The sequence below is a fragment of the Heloderma suspectum genome, chromosome 9 (genome assembly GCF_057233095.1).
Source record: "Heloderma suspectum isolate Gila_16-S chromosome 9, 16-S_ref, whole genome shotgun sequence".
Classification (NCBI taxonomy): domain Eukaryota; kingdom Metazoa; phylum Chordata; class Lepidosauria; order Squamata; family Helodermatidae; genus Heloderma; species Heloderma suspectum.
Window position 1 is genome coordinate 37,803,402 of NC_139466.1, and position 24,479 is coordinate 37,827,880.

The 24,479-nt window shown below is 46.1% G+C and overlaps 1 protein-coding gene across 1 annotated transcript in view; it reads right to left on the reverse strand.

Annotated features, from left to right (window-relative positions):
• Nucleotides 1–14,945: 14,945 nt before the first annotated feature.
• Nucleotides 14,946–24,479, reverse strand: part of TRPC5 (transient receptor potential cation channel subfamily C member 5) — a 220,095-nt gene continuing 210,561 nt past the window's right edge. Inside the window, exons 9-10 of the mRNA XM_084813356.1 lie at nt 18,938–19,027; nt 14,946–15,677 (exon numbers count right to left, since the gene is read on the reverse strand). Coding sequence (XP_084669482.1) covers nt 14,946–15,677; nt 18,938–19,027 — 822 coding nt within the window. The remainder of the gene's footprint in view (nt 15,678–18,937; nt 19,028–24,479) is intronic.

The following is a 24,479-nucleotide window of genomic DNA, read 5'->3' on the forward strand; positions in this document are numbered from 1 at the left end:
AAATGGTGGCGGCTATGGCGGCCGCCATTTGCATTCCCTATTTTTGGCCGACTTACCTTACGTAAATATTTACGTAAGCTAAAACGGCAAAAAAAAGGGGAACGCAAATAGCGTAGTGGACGCTATTTGCGTTCCTGTATTTTTCGCCGTTCTGGCCTATGTAAATATTTACGTGTCTAGCTGGACACAAATGGCAGCCGCGGCCAGAAATACTGCCGCGGACGGCCCTGGCCAGCTGCTTCATGGCCTGGCCGCGGAGTGGAGCTGGCCATCAAAGATTCCGGGGGGGAGGACTGGATCGCCTCCCCCCCGTCGAGGATTCCGCGGGGAGGGACGGAGCAAAGGTAAGTGAGTTTTGTACATCCCTCGGTAAAACAATATCAGAACCTGCCCAGCACATGATTTTCACAGCAATCCGGCAGAGTGGGGTGTGCCTGCCTTGTGGGCTTTGTTGCCTCTCATTTCCGGGCTTTTGGAAATGTTGCTTCAAACATTTTGGTTGGGTCCCAACTGAGTCATTGTTAGATTAGAACCACTGATACCATAAAGTTATCCTTTGGATTTTGCATTTGCCCAAGTCTTGCAATGCAGACCTCAATGAGAAAAAAAAGTACCAAAATGCATTCAAAAATACTTAAATGCAAAGTTTTGTGCAGATGTTTTAAAATTCATAGAACATTGCTGTAATGAGATGAAATAAACTTATGAATGAACAGGTGACACTGGCACGGAGCAAAAATTGGCAGCTGGACACATTTATATTAGAAAAGGAAGAAACACTTTTAGCAGATTTATATCCCACTGTTTGAGATGCCTTACAACAGAATATGATAATGGATTTTTAGCATGCACACAAAAGCCGGTATATAAACAATAATAAGCAATATACAAACCCATCAGCCATTAGTCCTCTGGTCTCTTTAGCTCTCCAGTTCCAGAGCAACTGTTAGTTGCCACTGAATGTTCTTACCATCTGGAAGAGGGGAAGCAATCTCCTTGCAAGCTGTTCCTTCTCTGGTCATTGGATGGGCCAGGTTGGTCTCCCCTCTTCTTTCTGAGAGGCAAGGCATGCAACCACAGGGTGGCCATCGGTCCCCTGGCCAGTGGCAGAGGCTAGAATGTGCTTCCCTTCAGTTCTGCAGCGCAAATGCCTCATTTTCTGAAATGTGCAATTAATCCAATGTATGCATTTTAAATGCATTCTTTGCTTTTACAGTTGCATATTTGGGAGAATATGGAGTTTGCAATGTTAACTTAAAGCAGTATGTAAACTGCCCCTATCAGGCAAGGCTACTGAAAACCCATTGTAAAGACTGCATGGCCCTTCATTTTTGTATTTCTTAAAATCTGATTAATATTCTCTCTGCTTTAGTCTTGAAAGTTTGACCCAGGGTTATGAAAGAATTGAACTCTGGCCTTCCTGCTGTTTGAAATTCTGTGCAGGAAGAGAATATTAAAATGAAAGCTGGATTCCTGGTGCTTATGATCAATGTGGGGAAAGGTCAATATAAAAAGGGTGAGGGGGTGAGGAGCTTAGGTCATCCCGTTTGGGCCTGCCAAAAGAAACCATTAAACATCTGCCACCCTTTGTCTTCATTAGATCAATAGATGGTAGTTTCAATGCCATCTTGTAAAAGCAGTATAGCAATTCCGTGCCTAAACAAAGCTGTACACCTTCTCTGTGGAAAGTACCTGAATAGAGAGGAACAAGGGGTCCTGTAACAACACGTTGCTGTGTGGAGTGCTGCTGTTCAGGACCCAGCCAACCATGCCCTCTTGCAGTACTCCATTCCCTTCCCCCAGTTTTCTGTGTTTTCCTCCCATAGTCCTCCACTATTCCACGGCCACTGAGTGGTCTCCATTGGGATGCTTTTGCAGTCTCTGACCCCCACCCCCACAAGTCTTTTTTGAAATGATTTTTTTTTTCATCATCTAACTTTGGGGTTCCCCTTAGCCTGCTGATACATCTCCTCTTGTATGTGGAAGGATGTTGCCATATGGGTGACGATCCAGATTCAGAAAATGGTTTGTATATAGACTCCTTCAGAACAGATGGGGCTTTATCTCTGCAGAAGTATTGTTGGGTTCATCCACTGCACCAGTTTTAGAAGAGCTCTTCTAGTTAGTTACCTGTTCACTTCCAAGCTCAACTCAGGGTGCTGCTACTTAACCTTGAGATCCTTAAATAGCTTGGGATCCAAAGGAGCACCTACTCCCATATCAACTCGTCCATGCTTCGAGGTCATCTGTTGAGGCCCTTTTTCCTTGTACCTCTTGCACCTGAGGAAAGGCTATTATCAATGAAGAGAGAGAGCTTTCTTGGCACTGGAATGCCCTCCCCAAAGGCAAAAACATTTTTTTTAACTTACCCAGATGTTTTACTGATCTTAATTGATCAAGAAGTTATTTGCCTGTCTTAAGGTTTTGTCGGCTGCTTTTCTCGTCATTTTTTGTGTTTAATTGGATTGTTCTTTTATGCTGGTAAACTGCTTGTAATCTAATATAATGAAGGGTGGCATTTAAATATTTAAGGGTGCTACCCTCTCAGGTTGCTGCCTGTTAGAAGGAGGCTTCCAATCTTGGAGACTTCTGACTATCCTATGCCCTGCCGGACTGCTGCCAGCAGGGCGGGAGGAGCAAAGGAGGTGATTTTTGTCTCATTCCTTTTTTCCCCCATCTTCCTCTAGATGGACCTCTGAGCCCATCTAGAGGAATTGTGCTGGCAGGGGTGGGGTGGAGAGGCCATGGGATTTTGCATAGCCAGGTCTCGCCTGTCCTCCCTGGCCCTGCCCACTGGAACACTCCTTTTGGACCTCTACAAGGTCATCTGAGGCTGCTTTTGTGACCTCTGAAAGCAGGAACCAGCAGCTGCAAGGGGGCAGGGGGAAGGATTGGATCTTTAAATCCCACTCCCAAAGTCATAACAGTGTCTACAGCTCTAGGAGGGGAAATAATAAAAATCCTCTGGTTCCTGGGATGTTCTTCGGGGGCCTTAGGATTGTCGTAAGATAAATAACTATGCTTTAATTTCATAGAACAGGGGAGGAGGAAGTACAGAATTTGTTACTAGGTCTATCCATTCTCCTTTCCCAAAAGCTCAGTTTTGTTTTGAAGAGAGAAGCAAATGTCCTTATGCGTGCAAAGATAGGCTTAAAAATGTGTGGGACAGGCCTACCATTAGCCAGTGTGAGGCACTCACCTCAAGCAGCAGATGCTGGGAGGCAGCAGCAAGGTGTTCTGATCCTTGCATAGTTCTCCCCATCACTTGCAGATGAAGAAAAAAAATTAACAAAATATTTAAAATTGAAGAAGAAATGCTCCCCCCAAATTCTGTACATCTGGATAACTTCACAATTTATACAAGTAACAGAATTTTCTTGGTGCAGAGTTTGTCTTGCCTAGATGAAACATTTTAATTTTGTTTTATTACAGTGAACCCACTGATGATCATCATCTACATATTTAATTAAACACATTTGGTAAACATATTATCTTTAATAAACACTCTTACTGCTTCAATTCCTCCATAGAATTTGGTCGACTGGGAAGTTGTGGTTGATTGCTGAAGAGCTGAATTCTGCAGCTGACAACTGCTACCTCCCTACGTCTGCAGTCATAGAATCATAGAATCATAGAATAGTAGGGTTGGAAGGGACCTACAAGGCCATCGAGTCCAACGCACTGCTCAGTGCAGGAATCCAAGTCAGAGCATCCCTGACTGATGGCTGTCCAGCCTCGTCTTGAAAAATACGAGGCTGGACAGTCAGTCTTCCGACATGTAAAATCCTTCCCTCCCAGCGGAGTGCACAGTCTATTTAAAACTGAGTGTGATGTTTGTTGTTAGACTAAAGCGTTTATTAATTCCTGAGAACATAGATGAAAAATTGTTCCTTGTCTCACACTACAGTGAGCCCACTGATTGTTTTGTTTAAATATAAACTCGCCACTGGGATGTTGCAATAAAATGATTTTTTTAAAATTGGCGGTTACGGGGAAGGAGCATTTAGATTTAGGTACTTAAGCAGACTGCTGGACCAAAAAGCCAAACTACTGAATTGACAGCTAGCAGCAGCCCTGTGCACCTGTGTTGAACTGGCTTTGCATGATGCTTCAGACACTGGTTGAGAATCAAGGAGCTAAATAATTCAGATGTTATCTGCAGGCAGTTATCTGCCACTATTTCTAATTGCTGCAAGGTTCATCCACCCATATGGTTGCTTGCCAGGTAGGGTCCTTGGAGCCAGTCCAGAACAGAGTAACCTGAAAGGCCAAATGAAATGAGATGCATTTACTCCTGCAACCTTATTTATGCAGCAGGATTGCCATGAAGGTGGATTCTTTTCTTTAATACAAAGTAGTCTAAGATTGTAACCCAGTGGAACTACGCTCCCAGGAAGGCAAAAAAGAAAAGAAAAAGATTAATTTATTCGAATTAATTCTGGAGATGTTAATCTTGTTATCACAGCAGATTGCCACCCAATATTGTAGCATCTTGGACTATGCAACCATTAGAAGATTTGTATTTGGTGGACTTCAATTACTGCTAAATTCTGGGTCACAATGCTGTGATGGATATATAAAGCCTTGGCTGTCAGTCTTACTATGGCTATTGCAATTATATTATTTAGGACTTGATGTTCTGGCTGGCACATGGCTTCTACAGAAAGTGGCAACTCCTCCCCCACCCTCAAGGCCACTCCCTCTCCCCCAATAAAGTTTAGTAAAGCAACACTTGTTTTAACTAGGGATGTTGAAGAAATCCACAGTGGATTCAAATGAGTTCAGATTTTTATTAATCCAACCTGAGGATTCCACAGTGGACTGGCTTTTTCCAGGTCATGCAGACTTGCGGACTGGTTGTTAAGTTGTGGGAGGGGGATCTGTGCAAATTCTCAATTGCACTAATGTGCATTAACACTAATGTGCAGTTGCACTAATGTGCTTTAGTACAAGTGGAATGAAATATCGTACACCCCTAAAAAAAATCCAGTTCTGTCAATGAGTGGATGATGAAACACAAGATCCCTGACATTCCATGACACATAGGACAGATTTAAGAAAATCTGTACATCCCTAGATGTAACATCACATGACAATCTTCCCCAACCTGGGGCCCTTCCAAATGTTTTGGACTTCAGCTCCATTCAGCCCCAGCCAGCATGGCCAGGAATTGTGGGAGTTGTAGTTTAAAACATGTAGAGGGCACAAGGCTGGGGAAAGCTGTATTCTGAGTTTCCCAACCCCTGCAAGAAACAGCAAGTGGCTGGAAGGTGGGGGAGCCTGATGTCATGCTCTCTATTGCAGATGGGTGTGTGTTTTCCTGAATGGGTAACTTACCGCAGGAGTGGGTTGTTGAATTGGTTCTCTGCAGGAGTGTGTGAGAGGAACAACAAAAGTCGGCAGTTGGAATGGGAGACAGCTGAGTTGAGCACGTCTAGCTCAAGGAACAGGGAGCAGCTTTGCAGGGTTGGACAATTTGTTCTCCGGAGATCTAATGCAAGATTAGCAGCTGAGCTGTCTGCTTTTATGAGACAGTTTGCTTTCATTATGCTCTGCTTGTGTATTCGGAAGAAAAGCAAATATTACAAAGAAACCTGAAGCCTCCAGTGCTTCTCTCATCCCAAAGAAACTAAACCCTGGAGCTTCTTATTAGAGGTGTGTGCTGCCCCCTAGATTCCACTTGGGCTCTGATTCAGCTCGGACTGATTTGGAGGTCATCTGCTTTGACTCAGTACTGAACCCGAGTAGCGCTTTGGAAATCTCATGCTTTGTGCTTCCTATTGACTGTCATAGGTGGCCCCCCAATCATGGAATGATCGCCCGGATGAGGCCCACCTGGAGCCAACATTGTTATCTTTGGGGCGCCACGTTAAGACCTTTCTCTTCTCCCAGGCATTTGGCAGCACATGATGAGTTTTAATTGATCCCGGATTGTCTTCTGGTTATGGTTGTTTGCTTGAGATTGCTTGTTTGATGTTGTTTTTGATATATGTTGTGTTTGGGCATTTCTACACCAGCCTAAAATCCTGCATTTAAAAAGGGGCTTTCTGCTTCCGTTTAAAATGCAGGATCACCACTGACTCCCTTTACATGCGCTCCACCCCTCTTCTCCCCACATCGGAGTCTTCCATGATCTTTCATTGATCTTGCTCCTCTTCATGCTGCTTTAACTCTTTTCACAGAGGAAACTGAAGTGGAACACAACAGGGTAATTTGATAGCTCATTATCTGCAATCTATTTGAAAATGGAACAAAGGGCATTTAGTTAGGGATGTACGAAAGTGACTTACCTTTTCGCGGATTCTGTTCATGGTGGAGGGGAGGCGTTCCGTCCCTCCCCCCAGAATCCTCGACGGGGGGGAGGCGATCCGGTCCTCCCCCCCGGAATCCTTGACGGCCGGCTGTGCTCCGCGGTGGCTCCGTGGAGCAGCCGGCCAGGCCAGGGCCGTCTGCAGCCGGATTTCCAGCCACGGTGACTGCTGGGTAAAAAACAAACAAACAAACAAAAGGCGTACGCAAATGGTGGCGGCTACGGCCGCCGCCATTTGCATTCCTTATTTTTCGCCGTCTTAGTCTACGTAAATATTTACATAGGCTATTACAGTGAAAATAAAGGGGACCGCAAATAGCGTAGTGGGCGCTATTTGCGTCCCTTTTTGATTCGCCGTTTTAGCCTACGTAAATATTTACATAGGCTAAAACAGCGAATCAAAAAGGGAAGCAAATAGCGCCCGCTACACTATTTGCGGTCCCCTTTATTTTCGCCGTCTTAGTCTACGTAAATATTTATGTAGACTATTACGGCGAAAATAAAGGGGAACACAAATAGCGTAGCGGGCGCTATTTGCATCCCTTTTTGATTCGCCGTTTTAGCCTACGTAAATATTTACGTAGGCTAAAACAGCGAATCAAAAAGGGACGCAAATAGCACCCGCTACGCTATTTGCGGTCCCCTTTATTTTCACTGTAATAGCCTATGTAAATATTTACGTAGACTAAGACGGCGAAAAATAAGGAACGCCGCCGCCATTTGCGTACGCGTTGTGTTTTTTTTTAACCGGGATGTGATAGGCTACGTAAGTCTTTACATAGCCTATCACGTCTCTGTAAAAAAAAAAAAAAAAACGCCAGACTGCAAATGGCGGCGGCGGCAGCCGGTCGGAAGACCAGCCGCCAGAGCCGCCGCCGCCAGAGCTGCCGCTGGAACCGCTGCCGCCCAGAACATCCGCCCCAGGTAAATCTTGTCCCGGGGGGGATCCGCGGGGGGCGGGGGGGTGGCAGACCATTCCGCCACAGATTTCGGGGGGCCGAATGCACTGGCATTCGGCCTCACCGAGATCCATGGCGGAATTCTCTGACATCCCTACATTTAGTACAGGAGGGTCACAGCAGGGTATAAAGAGCCCACAAACCTCCGTGAAGGAGCAAACTCAGTCACAGGATAAAAGCTCCTTGTGATGAATCCCTTTGTGTATATTGTCTGTGTGTTCTTATGTAAATGGCTTTTAATGTCTGTATACTCTATTTTTAATGTTTTTAATCTTTGTAAACTGCCCAGAGTGCTTTGGCTATTTGGCAGTATAGAAATGTAAATAAATAAATAAATAAATAAATAAATAAATAATAGGAAATTAAAAATGGTTATAACATGTTTCCTCTCTGTCAGAACTGGATGATATTTGCAGGCATACTGGCCTTTTAGGAGGGGATTGCATATGCCAAGTTTCAGAAATGTAGGAGGGTCTGTGCTATGCACCTTTATATTTTGATTTTTTAAACAGAATCTGCTGATAACTTTTTATCTCTTGGTAGAATTTGATTAATTTCGGAGAGATAGTTTCAGCTTCTGAGGGGATCAAGTTCAGATGAATAGTTGCAGGGATTTTCGAGGGTATACCAAAGAGGATACTATGCCCTTGTGTTCTTTCTGGACCATTGTGCTGAAAATGACAGGCAGCCTAGCGGTGTCCCTCAGTAAGAAACTTGTAAGATTTCAGAAGGATAGGTGAAACAGTTCATGTGGAAGGGGATTCCTGAAATTCTTTGTGGGGAAGTGAATTGTTTCCCCTTCCTCCCTCCCATTTTTTCTTTGGCAATTGGTATGCAATTGGCACCGTGATAGAAGTGTTCCCAGGCAAGAAACCCAAGATGTTTCTGAAGAATGGGTGCAGGGGCTAGGGAGTTATGATGACTGAAAACCAATTAAAGGCTTTTCGTCATAGTGAAGCCTGGTAGCACTGTAAGAATAGCCATCTCACAGTCCTATCCTTGCCCCTCCTCCAAAGCACAGTGATTGGAACCCCTGGTAAAGCATGCCTTAGGCTCAGAAGATGGACCTGCCAGTCACTCAACCACACTCCCTCCCCCTGCAGCATTTAGAGAAACAAAAGCAAAAGATTCTATTTGGAGACTGGCATGTCTCTGGAACACAAGTTGCTCATGAAGCTTTGTTCTGGAGCAGTTTCCATTCTGTTGGCCTCAGAGGAAAGCCTTCTTTGCCTTAAGAAGCAACAGAACCAGACCAAAGTGGCCTGATTCTGCTTGGGTTTCAGGCATCATTCAAAACCGATGCACATCCCTACTTCTTATTGCTTGGAGAAGTAGAATGAGTGCATAACAACCACTCTGCCCATGTCGCAAACATGCCAGCCAGAATATTATGTAGGCGGTTGTGTTCAGATGGGACAAACTGCTGTGCCTCAAATGGAAAGGCATGTCTTAAGTATCCAGGAATAGAACTGCTGTTTTAGATCCAGCAATAGCAAGGAAAAATTAGGCAAGCAGGGAATGTGGTGCCTTTCCCGATTCGATGTAATGAAGGATCCTAAAAGGGAGCCAGTGTGATGTAGTGGCTAGAGTGTTGGACTGGGTGCTCCTGGGAGATCCGGGTTCTAGTCCCCACTCGGCCATGGAAGCTCACTGGGTGACTTTGGGGCTGTCACAGACTCTCATCCCAACCCACCTCACAGGGTTGTTGTTGTGAGGATAAAATGGAGAGGAGGAGGAGAATGTAAGCCGCCTTGGGTTCCTTGCAAGAGGAAAAATGGCGAGGTATAAATGCAATAAATAAATAAATTAAAATAAAATAAAAGCCCCAGTCACACACCACAAGTTGACGCAAATTCCCTGCTGCCCCATCGACAATGGTAGGGCCCCTTTGCCAAATCCATGCATGCAGGCATGCTCACCGTGCCACTCAAAGGTTCTTTGGGAAAGGCAGATCCCTGGGGGTAGAGTACTGTACTATGTGTAGACAGGGCATCTGCATGGAGTGGGAGAGGCAACATCTAGTGAACAGAGTAATTAATGCATTCGGGAGAACGTTCTGCCTTCCATTCTCGGTTCTCAAGCTGGTCGTCCTAAGGGAGGATATTCCAGGGAGGGAGAGGATCCTGAGACAGATGGAGCCTTCCTCATTGCCAGCTGAGGTCTGGCATTGCAACCACTGCTACTACCTTAAGAACATAGGAAGAGCCATGCTGGATCAGATCAAGGGTCCATCTAGTCCAGCATTCTGTTCACACAGTGGCCAACCAGCTGCCCCCGGGAAACCCACACAAAAGACATGAGTGCAACAGCACTCTCCTGCTTGTATTTCCCAGGAACTGGTGTACATAGGCATACCGCCTCTGACAGAGGTAGCATATAGCCATCAAGACCAGTAGCCACTGATTGCCTTCTCCAGGAATTTGTCTAATCCCCTTTTAAAGCCATCCAAGTTGGTGGCCATCACCAGGTCTTGTGGGAGCAAATCCCATAGTTTAACTCTGTGCTGTGTGAAGAAGTCCTTCCTTTGATCTGTCCTTAATCTCCCATCGATCAGCTTCATGGGCTGACCCCTTTGGGCTCTAGTATTATGAAAGAGGGAGAAAAACATCTCATTCTCTGTTTTCTCCATACCATATGCAATTTTCCACATCTCTACCATTTCTATACCTCAAGCATCTTGACCTTCTCCAGTAAAGAGGGACAGCAACAATTCTGGCATCGTAACACCATTGGAGCGTGGGGTAGGAAGGAGAGGAATGGCGTTCCAGCTCATCTCTGGAAGGTGCTGTGGCTTTGATCTAAGGATGTTTTCTGACTGTCATTTTAGGAGCGGCCCAACAATGTCTTCTGCTGCTGCTACTACTCTTGAAATGCCCTTTTTTGACACAACATGCAGATCCTTCTTCTGCAGAAGTGAATTGCAGATATATAATGGCATTCATGGATCTCCACATTTTTTACCTGCAGGACACTGATTCAGGGCGGGGTGGTGGCGAGACAGAGTGAGTTTATAGGGAGTGCAGGAGAATGTTGAAAAAATCTAAGGAACAGCATCTTTGACCAGGGAGAGCCAGCTGTTGGCCCACTGGCTGGATCCAGTCTTGGAAGCCATATCATCCAGCCCACAGTGGCCTTATCAAATTTTAAACAAGTTTTGATTGGGTGTCAGGCCTAGCCTAAGTGCCTCTGTGGGCCCTGCAGCTTTGCAGCCAGAGTCCGATTCTGAGTTAGAGCTGTATGATTTGGAACCCAGTATAGTCATGGGATGCTCGAGGGGAGCTCAGTTCTGCCTGGCTTCCCAGCTGATTGTAGGCCGAAGGAGGGTGATACTCCCTGTCAGCCATAGCCGCAAGAGTTGGCCTTGAATGAGGCCTCTCATTTGTCGAATCATAGAATCATAGGGCTGGAAGGGGCCTACAAGACCATCAAGTCCAACCCCCTGCTCAGTGCAGGAAGCCTGATTCCCAGGCGGCCTCCCATCCAAGGACTACTTACATCTTGGGTCTGTGAGAACTGTGCAGGAGGAAGATTCTGCAGAGGAGGGGTCTTCGGGGTGCCACCCAGGTTAAGGCATCAACTGAAGAGGGCAGAACAGAGATGCCTTCTTCGACGTAGTGCTCGCTTAAGGGCCGGATTCCCATGTCAGGATAGATCATCATGCGGGTTCTTTAGCAGCCCCTCACCTGTATTTAAGCCAGTGCAGAGGCTAAAGAGCCTTTGCTGAGAACGGCGTCTTCATTGCCTGGAATGCTTCCTTGTCTGGAACCTTGAACTCTTGGCTGCCTTGAATCCTGTTTCATTAAAGACTCTGACTGGGAATATAGATATTGAACACTGACTCTGACTCTCTGAGGATTCTAGCCTTGGAAGTTTTTCTTAAACAAAGCGACGCGTTGATAGCCTAGGCTGCTTGATTCATTGGGGCCTATAAACACTGTGCTGTGAGCTCTGAAAAGCTGGACTGAGTGACCCGATCTGCTGCAGTAGAGTGTTTCGTTGCTATTTGTGTTCTGTGTCAGGTTACCAGAGTGTGTCAGAAACTCGGGCCTGACACTGGAAAGGGTTTTTAAGTTGTATGAAATACAGTGGAGAGGAGCCTTTGCTTCCCGGAAGTCTGCATCCCCTCAGGGGCAATGTGTCAGAGGGCACATGCTAGCAGTGGGTGGGGCTGGGGCCAAAATCTGCGTGTGTGCGGCCACTTCAACGCAGGATGACACCCTCCACACAGCCACCCATCGCTGCAATTTGCATTGGAGAAAAACCTCCCATTCACTCCAATGGAGTTCCCCCCCCCCCTGCCAATTTGCATTGCCATAAAAGGATCCATAGGTTTCAGTGTATCCTTTTTTAGGAATGCAAATTGCAGGTGCATAGGGGGGAGGTGCTGATCTGGATTGGGACCAGAGTAGGGCGGGCAAAGAGTTAAACCTTTTCTAGGGTTGGACTCGATGGGCTTAGAGGCCCCTTCCAACCCTACTATGATTCTATGATACCCACCACCCCACCCAGCCACCCACCCAGCCAGGGTTCCAGTCCAGATTGGGGTCCCAGTGCCTGCAATTTGCTGGCCGGGGACAAAGAGAAGCCCTTTCCTTTGCAGTGAGCACAGGAGCTGCTGAGGAGGGGAGATCCCGGTAGGGTGGGATGGGGAGACGGGAAATCTCCAAGAGGTGTGCATGTCCTGTGGCCAAAATGTCTCCATCCCTGAAATAGAGATCCCTTGCTTTAAAGCGACCTCTCCCTCTCCTCCCTCTCTCTGATTTTTTGTATGAATGCACATGCTCCTTAACTGTGAAAGCTTACTACCACATGGCTGCAACTCTTTTACAGGTCTAGACCTCTTGTTGTGAAGGGAGTCTGTTTGTGAGATAAAATGTACTCCTGGCCCAGAGGCCACTGTGTGAATGGCCTTGGTGAAGAGAAGCGGTCTGTCCCTGCTCAAGACTATAGAGTTCTCCATGTGTCCCAAACATGTACACTAAAACACCACCTCTTCATGAGTTATCTGGTTTGGAACCACGCTGCATTATTAATGAAATTTAAGTCACAGAAGAAACTCTGTAAAACAACTGAGTTCTTATTCTCTTGTGTTGTTTTGTCTGTTGATAACGAATCTAGCTAGTGTCGCTGAAGCGGTGAATCTGGTTATTAGAGCAGATCTCTGCTCATTCTCAAATCTTGTAGTATCCAGGACTCTGAAACTGTCAGAAAGGAAGATGTTGGTTGTACAAATCCAGAGAGAGAGAGAATTTGAATTGCAAAACTGTATTCAGATGATCTTCAGCTCTCGTAAGAGGTTCTAAGCTACAAATGTGCTGATCAACTCATTGTCTAGAAAGGCTGTGTGTAAAATGCAGTTATGTGCTTGGATTTTAAACATGCTCAAGAAAATCATTTGGATGGAGGAATGCTATGGGGCCAATTTGCATTACACGGCAGCCTGCTGTGGGTTCTTTAACGCTTGGTAAGCCTGCAGCATGTACCGGCTGCCATTTTGCATATTCAACCTCTGACTGGGGGTTGTCATGTTGTGTGAACCCAGCCGCTGTGGGTTATGCGAAGGTTAAACAACCCTCCATAACCCATGGTCTGTTGTAGAGTTTTCTGAGGGTTGTTTAACCCTCTCATAAGCCAGGGTGGCTGGGTTCACACAACACAACAACCCCTGGTCAGGTGTTTGTTTGTTTGTCTGTTTGTTTATTAAATTTATTAATCGCCCATCTGGCTGGTCACCCAGCCACTCTGGGCGATGTACAGCGTATAATAAAACAGTTTAAAACAATAAAATTCTACAATAAAAACGTTTTCTAAAATACCCTAACCCACCCCAAATGCCTGCCTGAACAACCACGTTTTTAATGCATGGTGGAAGCTCATTAAAGAGGGGGCATGGCGGAGTTCCTTAGGGAGGGAGTTCTACAGAGTGGGGGCCACCACAGAAAAGGCCCTCTCCCTCGTCCCCACCAGTCTAGCTGTCCTGGCTGATGGGACAGAGAGAAGGCCATCCGAGGCTGATCTTGTTAAGCTGCCTGTCTGGTGTTGCTGGAGGCGCTCCTTGAGATAGGCTGTTGAATATTGAATATGCAAAACGGTGCCCGTGGCTTGTGGGGGGTTAAATAACTCATGGTGATCTGTGGCGTGTCATGCAAACAAGGTCATTGTCTATGTACAAATCCCTGGGACAATCACATTAGTATATTGGAGAATACAACTATTGGAGGGGAGAAGACTGTCTGTGCAAGAGGACAGAGTGGTTAAAAAATGGATCAGATGCATGAAAGCAGCAAGTTCAAGAACTCAACTTTAACTCATTGTGGTAATAATTTACATTAAGAAAACAATATGCAACTTTAGTAAAGGACACACAGTTTGAAATCATGGGAAATTGTATTGCTTAAAAGCGAAAAGCCCATTTATATTTGAATCCTTCTGCCAGTAGCCTCAGCCTGGCATTTAGCTTCCAACTAAGTGAGTGAGTTCCTGCCGGTCGGAGAGCGGTAAATGGCCAGAAAATGGAACATAAACAGTGATGGAAAGTGGAACAGCTAATCAAGTTGAGGCTGGAAAAGAAGCAATGCTTGAGTAGGGATGTCAGAGAATTCCGTGACGGATCTCAGTGAGGCCGAATGCCAGTGCATTCGGCCCCCCGAAATCCGTCGCAGAACGAAGCCCCCGCCCCCCCACCCCACGAAAGGCGCACAGGACGAAGTCTCTGCCGCCCCCACCCCACGAAAGGCGTGTGAAACAGAGCACTTACCTGCTCCCGTCCGCGCTGCTTTGCTAATGGCAGCTGTCCTGCGGCCGCCATTCGCTTCCTCCTCTTCATAGCCATGATAGGCTACGTAAATACTTACGTAGCCTATCACGGCTAATGCAGAGATGCCATTTGCGTCCCTGCGAAGGCCGTGATAGGCTACATAAGTATTTACATAGCCTATCACGGCAGGGGGGAAAAAAAACCAGCGTACACAAATGGCGGCGGCTACCACCATTTGCGTACGCTGGGGTTTTTCCCCTTGCCGTGATAGGCTACGTAAATATTTTTATGTAGCCTATCACGGCTCCATACAGGGATGCAAATGGTGGCGGCTATGACAGCTGCCATTTGCGTCCCTGCAGGGCTGCCCAGCAGAGCGGAGCTGGCCAGGCAGGATTCCGGGGGGGAGGAACGGATCGCCTCCCCTCCTGGTCGAGGATTCTGGGGGGAGGGACGGAGCGCCTCCCCCCCCCCCGCGGATTGCCTGGCGCAGAGCCAGGTAGGTGTTTCGTACATCCCTATACTTGAGAGGTTCTCCAATCTTCTGTAACAAAAGATTAATGATATTCTATTCTGTAATGAGAGAGAGAGAGATACATCCTAAAGGGATTTCAAAGGAAAGAAAGAAAAGGAAATATGAAGCAAACCTTAGGGCATATTCTATAGAATTTTATATTCTTAGAAGGATTGGACCATTCAAATTAAAAGTCCGGCATCTGTGAGTTTAAGAAAGCAAATTATAAAAGGGAGATAAGGATGTGGCATTGTGGCTATAAAATAGGCTAAAATAATTTGAGTTCTACACTTGACAGTAGAGACCAAATGGGGGCGGGGAAGGATCCTAACTATGAATAGTCTGTGATAGTAGACCGTTTCCAGTACTAGTGATGTTCTACAGCAGGTTACGGAATAGCTCTACTTATAGGCGAGTGGTAACCTGTCCCTCCTGCCCATCTTTCCATTGGTTCCTAAACATATCGCAAGCATCTCCCCATGAGTCAAACACATCCTCGGAGGAGTCTATGAGTTTGGAATTTGAGGAGCAGATGCTGGAAGCACAGTGAAGGGAGCTGGTACAAACCACTGGGCATTGGCTCTGCCCCGTATGCCTGGCGTTCCTACTGTAGTCGACCTCATTGAGGTTAATTTCACTTTTGGAACAGTTCTCATCTTGCCCTTTAGCCATCTGAGAATATTTAATGTCTTGCCACATATAATGCGGCTGGATGACCCCATCTGAAATGGTGTACATGGGCTCTGAGCTGGGTTCATCGAGATGACCGTTCATCTTGGAGAACAGGAGGCCCAGCCGTTTGAAGGACTCCTTCTTGGAGCTGGAAAGCCTTTGAACTCTGTTCCCATTGCGGACGAAGGAACGCTTGTTTATCCCATTGCTTTTTGGTTTCTCATTCACCATTTCAATCCCAGACATAGTCTTAATCAGAGCCGAGACATTGAAGTCTTTCTTCTTGTTGGCTATGCCGAAGGAAACGCTCTTTGCTTTGGATGTTTCTCCGGCACAGTCCTCATTGGCATCGTCCTTTTGGGAGACCTCTGTGCTGCTGGTGGAATAACTTCTCCTCTGGGGTTTTCGGTTACCCAAGAGGTCAAGGACTTCATAGCGGAAACTAGAGATATCCTGCTTCAGTTCCTAAGGTGAGAGGCAGGAGGAAAGAAATGAGTTAAACTCTAAAGCTTTATCTGTGACAAGGGGAGTGGGGAGATGGTACTCTCCTGAGAGGTGTTCAAAGTTATGCACATGAATTATTCCAGATCACTGTGTACAAGAATTGCAAATAAATATTTCATTATTTAGCATCAGAAAGAGTTCAGTGATTTTTGCAAAGCAAAGGAAAAGCTCTGCTAGATTGTTTATTCCAGCCATCAAAATGTCAACTGTGCAAGATAATTTTTGACTCAAAATTTGGTCTGCCATTTCCCCCGCCAAGACATCTGCTGGGGATGATGCTACATGATGACTCAGTAAAAACAATATTTTTCTCCTCCTTTTGTCTCTGTTGCGTTCCCTTGCAAAATAGCCAAAAGACCCCCACTGGGATGGCAAAATTGTCGGGGAGTGTTTTCTTGCAGTCTTAAGGAATAATATTTTTAAGAGTTAGTAAAAAGAGGGCATAGAAGCTACTATAGATGTAAAATGATTAAAGGGGCATGGGCTCAGATGGGTTGGATTCCAAGCTACATTACCCAGGGGAAAACGTTTGCCAGAAGCAGAGTCTTTTGTTTTAAAGTTGACAGTTGCAACCTGTGCACCCATTTAGTACCATGGACTGGTGTGCAAAAGACTTGAGTGCCCACTCACTTACTAGCTACCACCATTGAGGGCTGACTCAGGATGGGGGAAATTGCTCGATTTGCACAGTGCACACATGACATCTGTGCAAAGGCCTGCAGCAATTTGCGTAAATTGATGAAATCATCCACACTGTTGTTGGGCGGATAAAGTTCAGTCTCTGTGCAAGCAAAGCATTGCAGTGACAGAGCTCCAGGGATACCATGAGTTCTGATCCCCATCCAGTGCATCTGACTTTCTCCAGCAGTTTAATCCATCCTGTTTCCACATCATATTATCATTTTTTTAAAAAAATCCACCTGAACATTTGCACATATTTTTGTGCGTATTTTTAAAAAACAACACACAAATGAAATGTGTGTATGTATTTTTGTGCACACTCTAGCAAAAAGTACTGTCCTTTGCATAGCTCTTTTGGACTGGTTATTATTTGTAATGGCTTATTTTTAGTTTTTTATACAGATTTTATGTTCTTGAGGTCACTTTTGAACTTTATTTTTTCTCTTTTATCTCCCGAAACGTTTGATTTTCTTAGATTGTGAGCCCCATGGGAACAGAGCTATTCACGGTTAGAAGAACTGGCATAAGATATTTGAGATATAAATAATGGTGCAATCCTATGCTTGTTTAGACAGAAAAAAGTCCTATAACTCCCAGCATGCCCCAGCCAGCTATGTTGACTGTCTAAATATGTATAGGATTGCATATGAGGAGCCCTGCTGGATCAGACCAATCTAATCCAGCATTCTGTTCACACAGTTAGGGATGTCAGAGAATTCCGCGACGGATCTCGGTGAGGCCGAATGCCAGTGCATTCGGCCCCCCAAAATCTGTCGCGGAACGAAGACCCCGCCCCCCAACCCACGAAAGGTGCGGGAAATGGAGCACTTACCTGCTCCCATCCACGCTGCTTTGCGAATGGCGGCCGTCCTATGGCTGCCATTCGCTTCCTCCTCTTCATAGCCGTGATAGGCTACGTAAATACTTACGTAGCCTATCACGGCTAACGCAGGGATGCCATTTGCATCCCTGCAGAGGCCGTGATAGGCTACGTAAGCATTTACATAGCCTATCACAGTGGGGGGGGGGAACCCCAGTGTACGCAAATGGCGGCAGCTACCTCCATTTGCGTACGCTGGGTTTTTTCCCCCCTGCCGTGATAGGCTATGTAAGTATTTACATGGCCTATCACGGCAGGGGGGAAAAAGCCCAGCGTACACAAATGGCGGCTACCACCATTTGCGTACGCTGGGGTTCCCCCCCCCCTGCCGTGATAGGCTACGTAAATATTTACATAGCCTACCATGGCTCAATACAGGGACGCAAATGGCGGCGGCTATGACAGCCGCCATTTGCGTCCCTGCAGGGCTGCCCAGCGGCTGGATGTCCGGCTGCGGGCGGCTGGAGCTGGCCGGTGGCTCCGCGGCTTGGCCGTGGAGTGGAGCCGGCCAGGCAGGATTCTGGGGGGGAGGACCGGATCGCCTCCCTCTCCCATCGAGGATTCCAGGGGGAGGGACAGAGCGCCTCCCCCCCACCGCGGATTGCCCAGCGCGGAGCCAGGTAGGTGTTTCGTACATCCCTACACAAAGTGACCAACCAGCTGCCTGTAGGAAACGCACTAGCAGGACATGAGTGTAACAGCATCCTCCTACCCATGTTCCCCAGCAATGGGTGTACATAGGCATACTGCCTCTGATACTGGAGGTGGCATAGAGCCATCAGGACTAGTAGCCATTGATAGCTTTCTGCTCCAGGAATCTGTCCATCCAAATTGGTGGCCATCACTAGATCATCTGGTAGCAAATTCCACAGTTTAACTATGCGCTGTGTAAAGAAGTCCTTCCTTTTCTCTTTCCTGAATCTCCCACCAATCAGCTAGTTCAGATGACCCCATTGGATTCTAGTATTATGAGAGAAGGAGAAACATGTCTCACTATCCATTTTCTCCACACTATGCATCATTTTGCATACGTCTATCATGCCCCCCGGCTTGCTTTTTTTCTAAACTAAACAATCCCAGATTTTGTGACCTTTCTTCATAAGGGAGTTGCTCCAGCCCCTTGTTCATTTTAGTTTCCCTTTTCTGCACTTTTTCCAACTCTAAGATATACTTTTTTGGTACGGTGACCCAAACTGTACACAGTATTCCTAAGTAAATAAATATAACCCAGGCCATTTTCTCGGTCAACACGTTACATTTCCAGGGCCTTCCTTGCCTCTGCCCCTCAGCCATTGCTCACCTCCAATTGGTGGGAAAACACACTAGCAATGTACCAGGGAGAAGAGCCTACTAAAGGGATGGGTGCTACATCACTGTTTGTATACTGCAGGAAGTGGGTAGGGCAGCTACCTAATGCCTTCCTCCATATCATACTTCCCCAGATGTAACTGTCCGACTTAAAAATTCTGGTCCAAAATATAAGAAATAAAGAATTACTTGGCATGTCTATCAAATACATATGACGTTGGCACCTGAGAAATCCCCAGTATATACTAGACAAGAGATTAAACGTTCACAACTTTTATACAGTTTTAGTGTTCTGTTTGCCGTGTTCAGATAGGCGGGGGCTGGGAGCATTGCACTGCACGTAATAAGTTACCTTAAAGTTTTCTTCAGTTAATCCCTCATTGGTTTTAGAATTTCTTATCATTGCTGCAACGTACCTCTTCACCAGGTTTCTGATCACTTCCTGAAATGAAAGGAAGAAACTCCATTGCCTTAGAAGGCCATATCCACAAGTGACGCCTACATCCCTCTTTCGCATTTCCTGCATCTCTCATTCAAATATGAAGTCTGCATTTGTCTAGAATGCCCATATGATTTTTTTTAAAAAATGTCTCTCCTACTTTTTCACCTGTATGGCTGACGTTCACATATTACACCTTCTGGAGCGAAAGGCATTCATAGCATCTCTCTTGAAAACACCTTGAGCATTTTCCATTCTTGAGATTCTGCTTTGAAATTTCCCTTGATTCTTCTTTTTGCTGCAGCCACTAAAGAGTACAGAGGACCTTTCCAGAGGACAGCCTTCTATTTGAAGGGCTGCCAGAGGACAGTCCTCTATTTGAAGCCATCCTGTATTTGAAAGGCGAGCCAGTTCCAGTTTAAAGATAAAGAACCACCTGCGGGGAGAGCAGGAGAGATGCCTCGATGTTGTCCATCAGTAGTTACCATCTGGGCAGGATACTGAGCATGGGTCACTAGGACACAGTATTCCCCAGTCGGGTGAACTGTATTGTATTTCTGTTCTTATTATTGTTCTTATTTGTAAATTTGTATCTATATTTGTACATTAGTATTTGCAAACCTTATGCAAAAATGCGTTCTCTTTGGTCGTCTTTTTCAGTGATGCATATGCTCTTTTTTGGCAGTGTGTGAGTGGCCATCCTACTAAAGAGTTCTTTTGAACCCAGAGGGCAGGGAATTTCCTTACACAAGTGCTATGGCTGAGACGGGTCTATACCAGGAGTGGGAAACCTTTCTTTTGCAGGTAATCTGTTGGGGGCTGCATGCTTGTAGTGGGTGGGACCAGAGCCAGGGGGGGAACCCTCTTCTCTCTCTCTCTCTCCCCCCCCCCTTCCTCCCCAAGCAGCAACTGCTAGGGAGAGACAGATTGTCATTGGCAGAGGTTGAACCAGTGGAGCCTGGTGCCTTTGATTTTGGTGGAGCTATGAATCCATTCTGGGTTTCAGTCAGAACCTGCCTGAATTCTCAAGGAGCTATCCAAGGTTCTGAACCCCATCCCCAAGATAGGTTCAGCACCTTGGGTAGCTCCTTTAGAGCTCTGGCTGGTTCTGACTGAAACCCAGAATGGACCCACAGCCCCACCTAAATCGGAGCCACCAGCCTCCACTGGTCCAATCACTTGCAGGGGGCTTTTGAAATTAGGCCCAAAAGCTGCATGGAATTAGGCAGAGGGCTACAGGTTGCCCAGCCCTCCTCTATTCAAGGTCAGTGACAATCTCATAACCAGTAACTGAGGCACCTGAATAAACGGTTTACCCGACAAGCTCAATTCCCAAGGGAGCAGTTCTATGGAGGGAGTGGGAGAGAGAAACAGGTTAGAAGACAACCCACAGAAAGAAGGAATCACAGAAGGCCCAGTGTTATTCCATGTTGTTTAACTATTTTTCCAGACTTCCCTCAAACTCCTATGTAGACTTTTAAAAACTATAATAAGACTATGGGTCCATGAAACCCTGAACTGATCTGGAACCGGGGAGCATGCCTCCAAAGGTACCTGTCCTTTAGGCATCCCGTCTGAATAAAGGAAACATTCAATTCTACCCTTAGAAGCTCCTGCAGGCTTGATAGGCTGCACAGAGAGAGGCAGAGGGCCACTTGTGGCCCACAGATTTTGTGCACCTTCATCAGCGGGAGGAGCCAAGTGGGAGCCAACAGGCTGCACGCACCACTGTGCAGCGCACTTATGGTAAGCTGGAATTCACTCGAATCCTGCCTTACTGTTGTGCAGTTCAGAATTAGTTTCAGAAATGGTGGTGGCCATAAAACTCTTATTGGGGCTGCTCACACAACATGCTAACCCACACTCAGTAGTTGAGTGTGGGTTGTTGTTCAACCATGGGCTGTTTGTCGAACCGTGGGTTAGCGTGTTGTCTGAACCCAGGACATTTTCCACAGGGTGGCTTGTTAACCAGGCAGGGTGGCTTGTTAACCACCCTGAACAACCCAACAACAAACCATGGGTTCTTAAGGTGGCTTGTTTGAGAACATGGTCTGAAGGCACATGGGACAGCTACCTTGCTGAAGCGAAGCAGGTCTGAGTCTGGTCAGTGCTTGGAGGGGAGACCACCTGGGAACCACATGTAGCCACCTTGAGTTCCATGATGGAAGAAAGGTGGGATAGAAATGAAATAATAAATAAAATAAATGGCTGGGAGGACATACTTTATCTGGGGCCCAACCCAGCTTGCAACCCCATTGCCATATGAGAGAGAGAGAGAGAGAGAGAGAGAGAGAGAGAAAGAGAGAGAGAGAGAGAGGAGGCTTGAGGTTATTTATAGAAATGTATTTTCCCTGTAGCTATGTACCTAATGTCCAGGTCTTGTGAGATATGTTTGATCTTCAGAAGTAGTGTTAGGGTACAATGAGCCACATTCTGAACAGTGGCCAAGCCCTTCTGTAGAGTGCGGTTGTGCAGTTAAACTAAGACTTGTCATTTGAGAGACAGATTTATGCTTCCCCGTGTGTCATGCTCTCTCAAGAATGACCAGTCCTGGGGTTCCTTGAGCATAGCCAGGAGGAAGGGACAGCTGATGAGAGGGACAAAGCATCTTCACAACTGGAAGCATTGATCCCAGGGACAGCCAGTCCTGCTGCCAAACTAAAAGTCACAAAATAGCAAACTCATAGCTGGGATGGACATTCCCCCCCCCCATTGAGGGCCACATTGCCTTGTGGGTAATCTGTTGGGGGCTGCATGGCAACGGTGGGTGAAGATGAAGCCAAAGGTGAGTAGGTCACCCCCTTTTCTTTTTCTGACAATCCCTTTTCTCTCTCTTTCCCAATCAGTAGGCTGTCAGGAAAAGCTGTCAGATACCTCATGCCAGAGGTCTCAACTTATTGCATGTAAAGCACATTTGAAATTAGGCTGAGGCCATGAAAGTACAGCAAGGGCCAAGTTTGCCCACCCCTGTTTAATAGTACTGTTCTTCAGGCTCGGTGTTATGCTAAAGACAAAGTGCAAAGCGGGGGGCGGGGGCATGGTAGAAAAGCCCCAGTGTGGGTTATGGTGTAACTTCAGAAATGCAGAAAATGTACTTTCAGAATTCAAACAGAATGTTATTTATTCATTTATTACATTTCTCTACCACCCATCAGCTGAAGCTCTCTTGGCAGTTTACAATGCAAAGCTTAAAGACATACAATACAGTAACATAGTAAAACAAAATATAAAACCATAAAACAAAATAAAACCAAAGTTGTAACCAAGATAAAAGCCTAATACAATGTTTAAAACTGAAGGGCTAAGAAGCCTGGGAAAATAAAAAGGTCTTCACCTGGTGCCAAAAAGACCACAGTGTAGGTGCCAGGTGAGCCTCTCTGGGGGGAGAATTCAAAAACCAGGGTGCCACCACAGAAAAGGCCCTTTCCTTAGTAGACACCCACCACATCTCATTTGGCAGGGGCACCCAGAAAAGGCCCTCTAAGGATGACATTTCAGTCTGGGCAGGTCTATATGGAAGGGAATGATCCGTTAGGTAACTTGGCCCCAAGACATGTAGGGCTTTCTAGGTTAATACCCATACTTTGAATTTGGCCCAGAAATGGATGGGCAGCCAGTGCAGATCATCAAGCACTTGTGTATTATGTTCCTTTTGGCCAGTCCCTGTTAACAATCTCACAATCTATTTGGACCAGCTGAGGTTTCTGGATTGTTTTCAAAGGCAGACCCATATACGTAGAACACATTGGAGTAACCCAGACAAGAGGTTACCAGAGTATGGATAACTGTGGCTAAGCCATCTCTGCCCAGATAGGATCATAGTGGGTATATCAGCCTAAGCTCATAAAAGGTGCTCCGTGCCACTGAGGCCACCAGTTACAGTGCTGGATCCAAGCACATCCCCAAACTATGAACCTGATCCTTTAGGGGGAGCACAAACCCCTCCAGAACAGGTTGAATATCACTCATCTGGGCACCCACTAACAGTACCTCCATCTTGTCTGGACTGAGTTGCATTTTATTGGCCCTCATCCAGTCCATTACCACATCTAGCCACTGGTTCAGAACACCCACTGTATCACCGGGATTTCATGAAAAGGAGAGAGAGAGAGCTGGGTGTTATCAGCATACTAGTGACCCCTCAGTCCATATCTCTGGATAGCCTCCCCAGAGGTTTCATGTAGATGTTGAACAGCATGGGGGATAGAATAGAGCCCTGTGGAACCTCATGGCACAATTGCCATGGCACAGAGCAACAATCCCCCAGCACCACCTTCTGGAATCGGTCGGCCATCTGAGTAGGAGTGGAACCACTGCAGTGCAGTGCCTCCAACTCCCAGCCCAGACAACCTATCCAGAAGGATACCATGGTTGATGGTATCGAAAGCCCTTGAGAGGTCCAAGACAATCAACAGGGTTGCACTCCCCCCGTCCTCCCCTTGGCAAAGGCCATCCCACAGGGTGACCAAGGCAGTTCCTGTTCCAAAACCAGGCCTGACACCAGATCGTTCATGACTCATGAGATTGTATGTGTGGCATGGGATTGTGGGACATGTATATGGGAAGGACTCGTGTTACATGTTTGTCCTACCCCTCAAAGATGGTTGGCCTATCCAAAATGTATGCTTAATCCCTGGCCTTGCCCACCTACCATAATGAACCTGCTGCAGTTTGGTGAAATGTTCCATCCGCCCAATGGGATGGCGAAGTGCGCAGGGCATTTTTGTGGTTCTTGCTACCTGGCATTTCCCAGGATTAGATCTACTGATCTGTAGCATTAAAGGATTACAGTCCTTTGAGGCTATTTCAGGAACAAGGGGAGAGTCAAGGCCAGAATGACACTTCTGTTACTGTAGTTTTGTATTTAAGGGCACAATCCTATGCATGTTTAGACATAAAGTCCTACAATCCTATGCATGTTTAGACAGAAAAAAGCCCCACAACTCCCAACATTCCCCAGCCAGCATGCCACCATGGGAGTTATAGGACTTCTTTTCTGTCTAAACATACATAGGATTACAGGACTTCTTCTTAACTTCCAGCCCAACATGCAAAGGATTGTAGGACTACTTTTATGTCTGAAATAAGGAATGGATTCTGTCCACCCCCCTCACCCTGACATAGAAGATTATTGATCATCCTGCTGATTTAAGATACGACTACTAAATTAACTGAAATCCTATTTGGAACTGAAGACTGTACTAGGCCTCTGGAGTTAATAGGATGGACTTTAATTGAAATACTTGATTTGATTTGTGTGTTAATAATATACTGGATGTGCTGGGGGAAATTAATTACACATGCCGAAAAAACTTATTATTAGAATGAATGAAGTAATTAAGTAATTGAATATAAATGATTCATTAATTTACCAAGGGCTTTGTATAAAATTGATTCTTCTCGTGATGAAGATTTACTCTGTCAAATGAACTTAAAATCTGAACTAAGTGGTATA